The following is an 11,681-nucleotide window of genomic DNA, read 5'->3' as shown; positions in this document are numbered from 1 at the left end:
CGGTATGGTGGAGGCACCACACCCAGGCAGGTGGGGAAAGGCTTGAGGCACGTCACAGATACATAGAGAGCAGGACCTGCTGGTTCTGCAGAATGGGGCATCCCTCGCCGCACGGTGTTTAGTTCCCAAGGTGCTCTCAGGAGCGTTCTCTAATGGTCAGATCGGATCAGGGGAGCCTGGAAGTTAGAACTTCCCCTGTGTTCCTCGATTGCTCTTATCCCATGATTCCGCTTGCCCGTCTGCCACCTGGTGGTTGTGTAGAGGTTGGCCAGCCGCCAGTCAGGATGTTTCGGCACCTCGCCTCTGACATGGCCCCCTTCCTCAGCAGATGGACCTGGAAGGAGCCTTGCTGCAAGGAGAACTGAAGGAGGAGAGGCAGGAGCTGAGAAGGGAAGAGGAACGGCTGCTGGAGCTGCAGAGGCGCCTCGGGGAGACGGAGCGCAGGTGCCACGCTGAAAGAGAGAAGGTGAGTCGTACTCTCGTCAGCCTCCAGGGGCCTCTTCAGGCTGGCGATTTATTGCGGGTGTGTTTTGCAACATGCTTTCATTTGCTCTGAGGTGCTCCTTGGATGCCTCCGCATGACTGCTGTCCAGAAGGGCAAAAGCGGGGCAAAAAATCAACTGGGACATAGAATCATAGGATTGCAGAGTTGGAAGGGACCCCAAGGGTCAACTAGCCCAACCCCCCTGTGCTTTGCAGGAACATTTGTTATGTGATTTCAGTAGGAAGTTGCAGGATATGCACCGACTGCAAACAAAACAGTGTGACCTCCCCGAAACAGTATTGAAAGTCAGATCATGTGTGGTCGCTCAGATAGCATCATCCTGAGCTGATGATGAATGGCACATGGGTAGGATGATGCATGGATGGGTAGGATCACACCCTTTCTCTGCCAGCTCTGTTTTCCCTGCTGGGTAACTCTTCCAGTTGGATGAATCTTCCCTCCTGTGTGATGGTGGGAAGGTCCATCAGGGCTGTGGCAAGGGGAGGGAAGCTTTGCATTCTTCATCTCCCTGCAATCCCCCTTGTGCTGCTCAGTTGATTGGTGAACAGGTGAAAAAAGGTGGCCGAGGATGGACTGCAGAAAAAAATTAATCTGTATCTGGAGCCTCCTGTCCTTCTTACTGCTCTGATGATCAGTGGGAGGGTATGTTGTGTGTCATGTAAGATCAGGCAGTGGTCTGGAAGCAGCCCGGGCAGTGGGCCGATTGCACACCTCTGACCAGAGAATGTGCAAAATGTAGTCAACATATGCACATTCCGCAAGGGCAGTTGGTGAGTACGTCTGTTGATGGGAAATGTACATTATTGCCTCTTCTTGGAAAGATTATATGCACATTCCCCATGAGGCCTGGTTAATGTGCACAATGGCCATTTGCTATGCACATTAACCTCTCAATGCACATTCCTTTTAGAACACACACACACATGTTATGGATGTATATACCTTCCACATCTGATGAAGCGCACTGTCGGTCAGGAAAGCTTATGCCGTAATAAATTTGTTAGTCTTTAAAGTGCCATGAGGCTCTTTGTTTGTCTGTATTTGGAGACTGAAACTGAAATTCAAAGGCTTTCTCATCATCCCTATTATTGTTCACCACTTTGGCCTTTTAGTGTTATATAATACAGTAAAGCAAAGCTTAAGTTGACAGAAAAGTGGTGTTTGGTCAAACGAAAACAAAACCCCACCACACCTACACACAGAATGGAGGAAGGACTGTAGCCCATTGGTAGAACATTTGCCTTATATGCACAAGGGTCCTGGGTTCAATTCCTGGCATCTCCAGGTAGGGCTGGCGAAACACCTGCCTGAAACCCTAGAGAGCCACTGCCAATCAGTGAAGACAATAGTGGGCTAGCTAAACCAGTGTAAGGCAGCTATCTATATTCCTACTTATGTTTTTTCTTGTCCTAGACTCAGAGAACTTAAAGTAGGAAGGGAACCCAGGGGTCATCTAGCTCAGCCCCTTGCAATGCAGGCCACCCCCACTGTCTCCCTGCTTGTCTTAGGTCTCTCAGCTTTTTGTGTGTGTGGTAGGGGGAAGAAATGGCAAATGGTTGCGTCCTGCCCTGAGATCATTTATCATCATAAATGAAGATAAATGACAGATGCAATATATATTTTCCTCCTATATAAATAAAAATGCAATGCTGTCATCATGCAGCCCACATCACAGGACTTCTGCATAACAACAACAAGCTGTCGCCAAGAATATATATGCATAAAGAAGCTGTTCTTCCAAAACCTTCAAAAGTACCTGTAATTAAGTAGTGCAAGGAACTTAACAGGTAGCTGACACACAGGAGGGTGCTAAAACTTCATGTCCAAAGTCTGCTCCTAGCAGAGCACAACACCTTGGTCTCTGGTGGTGGGCTGGGAGGTCAAAGTGCCTGAAGCAGTGAGGAATAACAGCACAACAAGAAGGAAGAGAACACAGGAAAGGAGGAAAATGTTGATTACTTAGCGACGAGTTTTATCTTTCCATTCCCCAGTGGGAGAAGAGGATCTGCTTTGCATGCAGAAGGTCTCAGGTTCAAATCCCAGCATCTTCAGGTAGGACTGGGAGGACACCTGGAAAACCACTGCTGGGCAGTGTCACCAATGTGATGGACCAATGTGTCTGACTTAGCACAAGGCAGCTTCCAATCTTCCCATGCTGGCAAAAGTGATGGGTAGACTGAGTCCAGGTGACCCTACCCTGAACTGCACGCCTGCCTGCACTCTGAAGTGTTGCACTTCGCCTTTATTTCATCAGTGAGAACTTGGCCTCCCAAGCGGCACTTATCGCAGCGCCGATCACAGTTGGGAAAGGAACACCTAATCTGGTAACTTGCTAGGTGGAGCAAAAGTGGCTGGTTATTTGCTGCCCATTGAGATGTAGTAATGCTCTCCCTGCCCTCTTTTTCGGCAGGAGAAGGCGCGGCTGCAGAGAGAGCGTCACAAGGTAGAGGAGCTGCAGAGGCAGCATGCTGAATCACAGATCCACCTGGACAACCAGCCCGAATCCATGCGGGAACGGATGCAGAAGCAGCTTCAGGAGGTGAGTGGGCAGCAAGGAGCTGCCAGAAACAGGTCTGGTATGGCGGCATGCGAAAAGCAGGTCAGATTGTGTGATTTGGTTGCTACCACTTGAGACAGCAAGTGGGGCAGAGGTGCGATTTGAAGACATGCATCAAACTCTCTGCTTATAGGAAGATAGGCATCAGGGAGAGAAGGGCTCTAGCCTAGACCTTTAGGGAAGGGCAGTGGTTCACTGGCAGAACACATGCGTGCAAAAGATCACAGGTTCAATCCCCGGTGTCTCCAGGTACAGTTGGGAGACACCTCCTGGCTAAGACCTTGGGGAGCTGCTGCCAGTCAGTGTGGGTCGTGCTGAGCTTGATGGGCCCAATGGTCTGATCAGTATAAGGCAGCAGCTCCTTGTGTTTGCATGTTTCTAACAGGGTTGTCTGTGCTGTGTGCATTTAAAAATGTGGTTTCTCCCAACCTACGATCTCTAGTGGTGAAATCTAGGACAGGCTCCCCTAATTAGGGGGCTTTGAATTGCTATCAGCCCCCAACACCACAGCTGGGTTGGGTGGGAGTTGTGGTCCAAAACATCTGGAAGGCACCAGGAGGTTGGGGAAGGGTGGACTCCACAATGCAGGCCTAAAAAAATCCAAGCCAGGAAGAAACTTCTACTGGCTTGCAAATTGTGGGAATCTGGCAGGTAGCATAAGTTCCCTGACCACTGGGTCCTTCTGGCAATAACCGATGGGACCCAGAAGTCTATCTTGACTCTGGTTCTCTACCCAGACATCTGAGATGCTAGATGGAGCCCTGAGATGCTATGAAGATCTGGAGTTCCAGCAACTGGAGCGGGAAAGCCGGTTGGATGAGGAGAAGGAGGCCATCTGCCAGGCTCTGGCCCAAGAGATCACTCAGCTGCAGAACAGCATCAACCAAAGGAAGGTAAGTGGCAGTCCTGATGACCCATAAATCCAGTTCCAGGGTTTGTCTCACCCTGTAGTAGCCTTCTCTGACCTGGGGCCCTGACAGTGCTGGTTGGGAATTGTAGTCTAAAACATCTCAAGGGCACCAGTTTGGTGTAAAGGCTGCTGCAATGCTTTTCTTTTCAGGATGAGGAGGGACATTCCTATCCTGCCATTTTCATGTGCGCAGCATTTATTTCTTACACATTTATTCTTTAAAAAGTAGCATGGGTGGTTTTGTGTGTGCTCCAGGCTGCTTTGCCAAGGCAACGAAAAACGGATCTGGTACTTCTGTTTTCCTTTTGTTTTCTTTTGACTGCACACTTAAATCTGGTCCAATCAGTAGATCAACCAACTGAAATTTTAGTTGCTCAATTGATGCAGGAGTCACCTTTGAACTAGTGGTGCCGACTTTTAATCAGAGGGATCAAGACTTAGAGGCTCTTAAGTATATTTTTGAAGGGTGTTATCTGTCTTTTTTCCTGCTGTCATATGTATAAAGTAAAGGATGAAAAAGAAGATGGCCTTTCCTTTCAATAAAGGAGCACTGTTAAAACTGTAGGTTAGCACACAATTTACCTGTCCATCTTTTGCTTTTAAAAAAAACCCAAAACAAATGTTTAGCTTGGGGTATTCTGCACACGTGATAGTTAAATCTGTGAAAAGGGAGATGAGTCATCAGCTAAGCGTTATTTAATTAGTCAATAACCTTGGGGTTGTGTTTTTGCATCTACTGCACCTGACCACGACACAAGAGGGGCTCCCTGTGTATAATTATCCTAGGTGCAATAGAGCTCTGTGTTGCCCTGAAGCCTGAGGATTCTAACCTGGTTCTCTCCCCCGTATCCAGAGGACGGTGCAGAGGCTGGAAGGACAGGCCCGTTTGACACAGGAGCAAATGGTGGGCGAGAGCCAGCGATTTGCGCAAGAGAAAGGCGAGGCCGTCAGGAATCTCAACGCGGTAAGGAATTCCCAGGAATCTTGGCGCAGCAAGGAATTTCTGGCTGAAAGCCAGGCAAACACCCAGGATCCCAGGTTCCCTGTTCTCCCACACCAGTCTACTTCCCATGCCCAACGATAACAACTAATGCAAAGTCTTGCTTTCAGTTCCCTGCCACTAAGCTACTTTCTGGGGGTGGAAACCAGAGGTTTTGGCTCGTAGGCTTCAGTGGTGGCTGGTTCCCATTGGGACTCGGTGGGGCTGAAGACAAGGAAACCCAGCAGCAGGTGGCGCTAGACCCAATGGCAATGGAGGAGACCAGGGGTTTTATTGTGAGGAGGGAGGGCACTAAATACACCGTGATGCTATTCTCATACCTTCCAACACGTCAAGGTGAAAAACCAGGGGGGGTGTCCATGCGAGTCACGTTACGTGCATGAGATTGGGCCCCTGAAAGACACAGTTTTTCCAGAGCTGTGCTCCTGCATGGGGTGCTGAGTGAGATCATGGCAGGTTTTTTTTTTTGGGGGGGGGAGCAAGGTTATGGCACCCAAAACGAGCATTGTGTTCTCGCATGAAAAAAGTGGGTATTCCAGTTTTACTGGGACAGTTGAAGAGTACCTATTTTTTGTGGGTGAACTGATAGTAGGAAGACGTGGGGTGGTGGGAGGAGGGGAAATGAATGGGGCACCAGATCCGTTCATGGGTCAAGGTGACCTGAAGCAACTTTTGCAACTGGACTTTACCTGTCTACAAAACTGACTTGTTGTCGAAACAAAATAAAAAAATTCCTTCCAGTAGCATCTTAGAGACCAACTAAGTTTGTTATAAGTGTGAACTTTCGTGTGCATGCACACTTCTTTAGATACACTGAAACAGAAGTCACCAGACCCTTATATATATATGAATTGTTGTCGTTCTTGGTGTAGGAGAAAAATCGCCTAATGGACATGGGCCCGGAGTATTCGGAGGAGGGTGGAGAAGACTCCTCTGAAAGTAAGCAGGGTGTCACTCAGGTAAGCCCTTTCAGGTGCTCCCTTTTGTCTCTCCATCCGCCAGTGTCCACCCAAGACCAAGTCCTCTTCCAGACAGCCTGCTTATTGAGTGGTCATCCAGATTTGTGTGCATAAAATTTTGTGGGGATGTTATAGGGTTTCTTGAGCATTCGTTCTGATTTTTTTTACAGGGAGGTTTTGCAACATTACCTCAAGCAAATGTTATTTATTCCCTTCTGGTGCATTTCCTCGTCACTTTCCTTACTGTAAAAAGTCCAGTTATTTTTGGAAAAGGGTTTGTTTTACAAGAGCTCCAAATCTATTTTAATAGCGCAACTGGTGATGGGATCCCACCTGCAAATTAGTGACAGTATGAGCGTGACCCAAGTTTCCCATCAGCCAGGATTCTGTGTGTGTTTTTGTACCCAGGTGGGTGCAAATTCACAGGGGTGGCAGAGGGGGACCCCAGATCTCAGCTCTAAAGTTGCTGCTGTATAACAGGCAGAAATTCAACATTCCTCCAGCCTAGCGATCCCACATTTTAAAACATTGCCATTGAAGTATTTGCATGGCTGTTTTAATTCCTGCTTTAATCTGTGCTTTGTGTTAATGTATTTCTTTTCATTGATCTGATCTTACTTATTATTATTGCTGTGTTTTATAGAATAGAAGAATAAAATAAAATAAAATGTATTCAAAACAATCTGGAAACATTTTGAAAGAAGTGGCATATAAATAACTTGAATAAACAAATGGTGCAAATCTAAGGGAGGCTGTGCCTGTTGAATTTCTGCCTGTTGCATACAACCAGGGCAAGAGAAAAGGTGCCACTCTTAGTTAGCCCCTTTAGTGCATGAACGAAACACAAGTGTCATGGAGAGGGGGGCAGCCTTCTGAAATTTAAGAGCTGCTCTGGCATGCTCATTTTTTTAGTACTCCCCAAAATACCATCCTTATATTCTTATCCCCTGTTCAATCTGGACTCACCATTTCCATGTGCTGATCTGATTTTCTACAGAAATGGTAAATCCCTGTTAAACAGGAATATACAACGGAACATCATTTTGAGGAGTGTGTTGTGTGGGCACCAAGCAAAACTTATATTCAAGGGCTAGGGGTGACCCAGAAACTACAGCTAATCCAGAATGCGGCAGCTAGACTGGTGACTGGGAGTGGCTGCCGAGACCATATAACACCAGTCCTGAAAGACCTACCACTGCCTCCCAGTACGTTTCTGAGCACAATTCAAAGTGTTGGTGCTAAAGCCCTAAATGGCCTTGGCCCAGTATACCTGAAGGAGCATCTCCATTGTCCATCCCGGACACTGAGGTCCAGCGCTGAGGGCCTTCTGGTGGTTCCCTCCCTGTGAGAAGTGAGTTTCAGGGAACCAGGCAGAGGGCCTTCTCGGTAGTGGCGCCTGCCCTGTGGAACACCCTCCCATCAGATGTCAAAGAGATAAACAACTACCTGACTTTTAGAAGACATCTGAAGGCAGCCCTGTTTAGGGAAGTTTGACCAGGTTAAATTTGTGCAAATCAACTTGGCCTCTCCAACCTTGCAGGGGAGGAGGGCAGGGGAATCATGTAAACTACCGTGTATGCTGCCAGACCACATGTGAAAAGCTTGCTGGCACTATGCTGAAAAATCTCACACCCTTTTGATTGGTTCTGGTGGTAAAAGCAACAGAGGATTGATTTAGTATTTCAGGGGGGGGGTTGTGGGGGGAGGAGAAACACCGCTTCCATCCTTTTATCTGTGTCTGTCTCTCCCTGCAGCTCACTTTCACCCAAAAGACGGACCGGAAGGTCATTGTGTTGGGTTCCGACCAATCAGACTCCTCTTCCTGTGTCTTCTCCGTCCGCAGTTCTGTCAAGGTCTGTCTTGTCCTGTTAGTCTGTGTTGATTTTCAGTGTCTTATCTTCCTTTTATGTGTACAGACGTGATTCTGCAGCTGTGCTTCCCCTGTAGTCTGTAGTTAGCAGACTACAACTCCCAAACATCCATAGGGCAACCAGGTTATGTGAGATGTTTGCTATAGCTCCTTTGGATCTGCATTGTCTTTGATGGGAGAGAATGGGGCATCTGCATCTCTTCAGGGTGCTTTGGATCATGGACCAGCAGTAAGGTAAAGGTAAAGCGACCCCTGACCATTATGTCCAGTCATGGCCCACTCTGGGGTTGCAGCGCTCATCTCGCTTTATTGGCCAAGGGAGCCGGCATACAGCTTCCAGGTCATGTGGCCAGCATGACTAAGTCGCTTCTGGCGAACCAGAGCAGTGCACGGAAACGCTGTTTACCTTCCCACTGGAGCGGTACCTATTTATCTACTTGCACTTTGACGTGCTTTCGAACTGCTAGGTTGGCAGGTGCTGGGACCTAGCAACAGGAACTCACCCCGTCGCGGGGATTCAAACCGCCGACCTTCTGATCAGCAAGCCCTAGGCTCTGTGGTTTAGCCCACAGCACCACCCACGTCCCAGCAGTAGAGGCAGCAGATATCCAATGGCTTAACTGCTGCAGTGGAGGTCTGTTAGGGCAAATAGGACACATTCAGCAACCTCAGCCTGCCCTCATCCAGTCCTCACATGCCTGCCTTCTGATTCTGGCTGTGGTTCCACTTCCTGTTGCCCTCCTGCCCTACCAGTTCCAATGGGCACCAGCCACCACTGCAAGCTGGAACAAAGATGGCGGGTTGGCATAAGAACACAAGTAGAACCTGCTGGATCAGGCTGGATCCAGCACAGCTTCCTGTTCTTGCAGTGGAACAAAACCTGCAAACAGGAACCAAGCACAAGAGCACTCTCCCCTCCTGTGGTTTCCAGCTGCTGGTGTTCAGAAACATTACTATCTCCGACTGGGGGTAGTGCATAGTCATCATGGCTAGTAGACATGGCAGTGACTCATGGGGCAAAAGGACAGAGACTTGGGAAAATGAGATTGCCCTTTGCTAGGGAAAAATTGGGGCTGAGCCTTGCAAGGCAGTAGGAGGTGAACCAGGAGCCATGAGATCAGTCAGTCAGTCACGACCAAAGAGCAAATCGCAGCCAGAGGGCGAACCAGAGTCAGGTGCGAGGAGCAAGCTAGGATCAACAAATCATCCGTAATTCAGGAGTATGCTATTGCTCAGGCCCCGCGGAGCTCTTGTTGCGAGTCTTAGCCGGCACAGGAAACTCTCTCCCTGGCCAGTGGAATCCAGTGGTCAACCAGGGTAGGTGGAGTCAAAACCTGAAGGCATCTTCACCGCAAAGCTGTCCCCTGGGGTTCTAATGGATCATTCTATGGGGGAACTTCACACACAAAGTTCTAGCAGTTACCTCTGGCAAGGAATCATTAACCAAACAACGAGAAAAGTAGAAAAGGCTCATTTACCAGAAGTGATGTCTTTAGCATTAACTCTGGAAGTGTATACTCAATTCTGACCAAACCAAGCCTCCTGGTGTACATTTTGCTCTAAATCCTTGCACTGAAGAAACAAGTTAAGTTAGATGCCGCTTGTGAGGTTCTAGATAGCCAGCATGGCTAATAGACCCTTCTTCCATGTTGTTGAATCATTCCCTCTATTTCTGGTGCTCAAGAGGTAAGTTCTGTTGCTTATGTGTGATGGATTTTACTGGATGTAATTCTCATAAAGCGGCCTAAGAAATGACCAGACAGACAAACAAACAAACAAACAAAAACCTGGCTCTTTTCAAAGCATGAGGGGAGAAGTAGAGTGGGAGCTTTGACCCTAATTCTTACCTTCCTGTTTTCTCTGCCCAGGGATCAATTGGATTGCAGAGGACCGCAAGTCTCCCCCGTAGGAGAGGAGAACGCCTCACGGCCAGGACTGCACAGCGCCCCCTCTCTATGCATGGTATGGATTGTTATTATTAATTACCTACCCTTCACCTTAAGGTTCTAGGGTGGGTTACAACAATCAAAGAAGGAGGTGGTCTTTCAGGTATTGGGGCCTAAGTCAATTACAGCTTTAAACATGAATGTGAGCACCTTGGATTGGGCCCAGAAATGAGTTAGCAACCAGTTATTTGGAGTGGGCAGAAAACTTGAGACAGGGGATAAACTAACGGGGAAGATTCGATATTTGCGAGACCAGAAGTTCACCGAGGACTGGGGAAAATTGACAGATTATCTGAAAAGTATATGTGATGAACAGACAATGCTTGTAGGCTTTCAAGATGTTCTGTGAAAATATGAGGAATATTGTAAAAAAGGGAATAAGATTGGGGAGGTTATATTTCAAAGGCAATATTAAAATTAGAAAATGTGTGAATAAATAAACAAAATGGAAGATTGGCAGAGAAACTGGGGGAAGTAAAAAAAAGAAGATTATGTGATAAATTCTGATATTGGTTATATAAATTTGTATTTGAAAATGAATAAAAATATTATAAAAAAAGAAAACTTGAGACAGGGAAAAGGGAAAAATTCAAGGAATACTATTTTTGGAGGTGGGTGGGTAAGGTTCATATACATGACATTTTGCTTGCAGAGGTTGTTGTTATCACTTTAGCACAAAAACTGACTTCTGTTCATTAAAACACAAAGTACAACACCCATTCCAGTAAACAGTGAATGCCATCCACCTTACCCATTGATGTGAAAAGCCCCTTTCTCCTCCAAAAAGTATGAGCCAGCAGTAAATCCACCTCTGCACTCTCTAAGACAGCTTTCCCCAACCTGGTGCTCTCCAGGCATTTTAGAATACAACTCCCATCAGCCCCAGCCAGCATGTCCCCTGGTATGGATGATGGGAATTGTAGTCCAAAACAACCTGAAGCCACGATATTTCCAGTGGGAGGCAACTCTTATCCTTTCGTCAGCCATTCTTTCACTGATGGCATGGTTTGAACTTCATGGTGGTTGGCAAAATCACAAACAAACCACACCTAAGCAGTGAACCAAGAGGTTTGAAATAAGATGTTTTACAGGAACTCGGTCTCTTTTATCTAAATGGTGCGGCAGGAAAATAAATGGACCTGTTGTTTGTTTAGTATATTTATACTCCACTGGTCCTCCAAGGAGCTCAATGTGGTGTGTGCATGGTTCTCCCCTCTCATTTTAACCTCACAACAACCCTGTGAGGTAGGTCAGGTTGAAAGATAGTGACTGGCCCAAGGCTGCCCAGTGAGCATTTGAGCCCTATGTTGTGACCAATTATATCCAAAATTAGGATTTACAGAGTGGGTTTTTTTTGGGGGGGGGGGGGTTATTGGGCCATAGCTCAGAGAGAGAGCATCTGCCCTGCATGCAGAATTTCCCAGGTTCAAGTCGTTGCCAATCAGTGTACTGAGCTAGAGGACCAATGGTCTGTTTCACTGACTTCTGATGAGGACCATGTGCCCTGCATCTTTTGGGAGATGCTGAACCAATCACTTTCCTCCTCTCTCCCTCCAGGTGCTCTGGATCCCAGCATGCTGGCAGCACAGCTCTCAGGTGGGGGCAACAGGCCCTACTTAGGCAGCCCAAACCTGCAATATTCACGTCTCAACAACCCCCTCTACCAGCTGCTGGCTGGCCAAGGAGCTGTGGGGCAGCTAGGAGGGTCCAGCCAAGGAGCCTATAGGTGAGCACATCCATTTTCCCTTAATCTCAGCCTGTCCCAACAAACACCTCGCCAGTTAGACAGCTGCCTTATCCTTGGCACTCCGGCCTTCTCCACTCGGCAGGCGCCATTCCATTAGTACATTAAACCATGGGAGTCCACATGAGGCAGTGTTGGCCCCAGACTTAGATGGCTTTAAAAGAGGATTGGACAAATTTGTGAAGAACGT

General features: G+C 47.6%; 1 protein-coding gene across 1 annotated transcript; it reads left to right on the top strand.

Annotated features, from left to right (window-relative positions):
- Positions 1-94: 94 nt before the first annotated feature.
- LOC310670001 (uncharacterized protein) lies at positions 95-11,473 on the top strand (the record flags this gene model as incomplete). Its single annotated transcript, XM_083458576.1, has 8 exons — positions 95-466; positions 2,916-3,044; positions 3,800-3,955; positions 4,826-4,936; positions 5,845-5,931; positions 7,686-7,784; positions 9,670-9,763; positions 11,305-11,473. Coding segments are annotated over exons 1-8 (983 nt in total), but the record flags the coding sequence as incomplete, so codon positions are not given.
- Positions 11,474-11,681: the final 208 nt, after the last annotated feature.

The sequence above is a fragment of the Podarcis tiliguerta genome, assembly GCF_965153285.1.
Source record: "Podarcis tiliguerta genome assembly, contig: HAP1_SCAFFOLD_304, whole genome shotgun sequence".
Taxonomy (NCBI): domain Eukaryota; kingdom Metazoa; phylum Chordata; class Lepidosauria; order Squamata; family Lacertidae; genus Podarcis; species Podarcis tiliguerta.
This window is presented reverse-complemented; position numbering and strand designations above follow the sequence as displayed.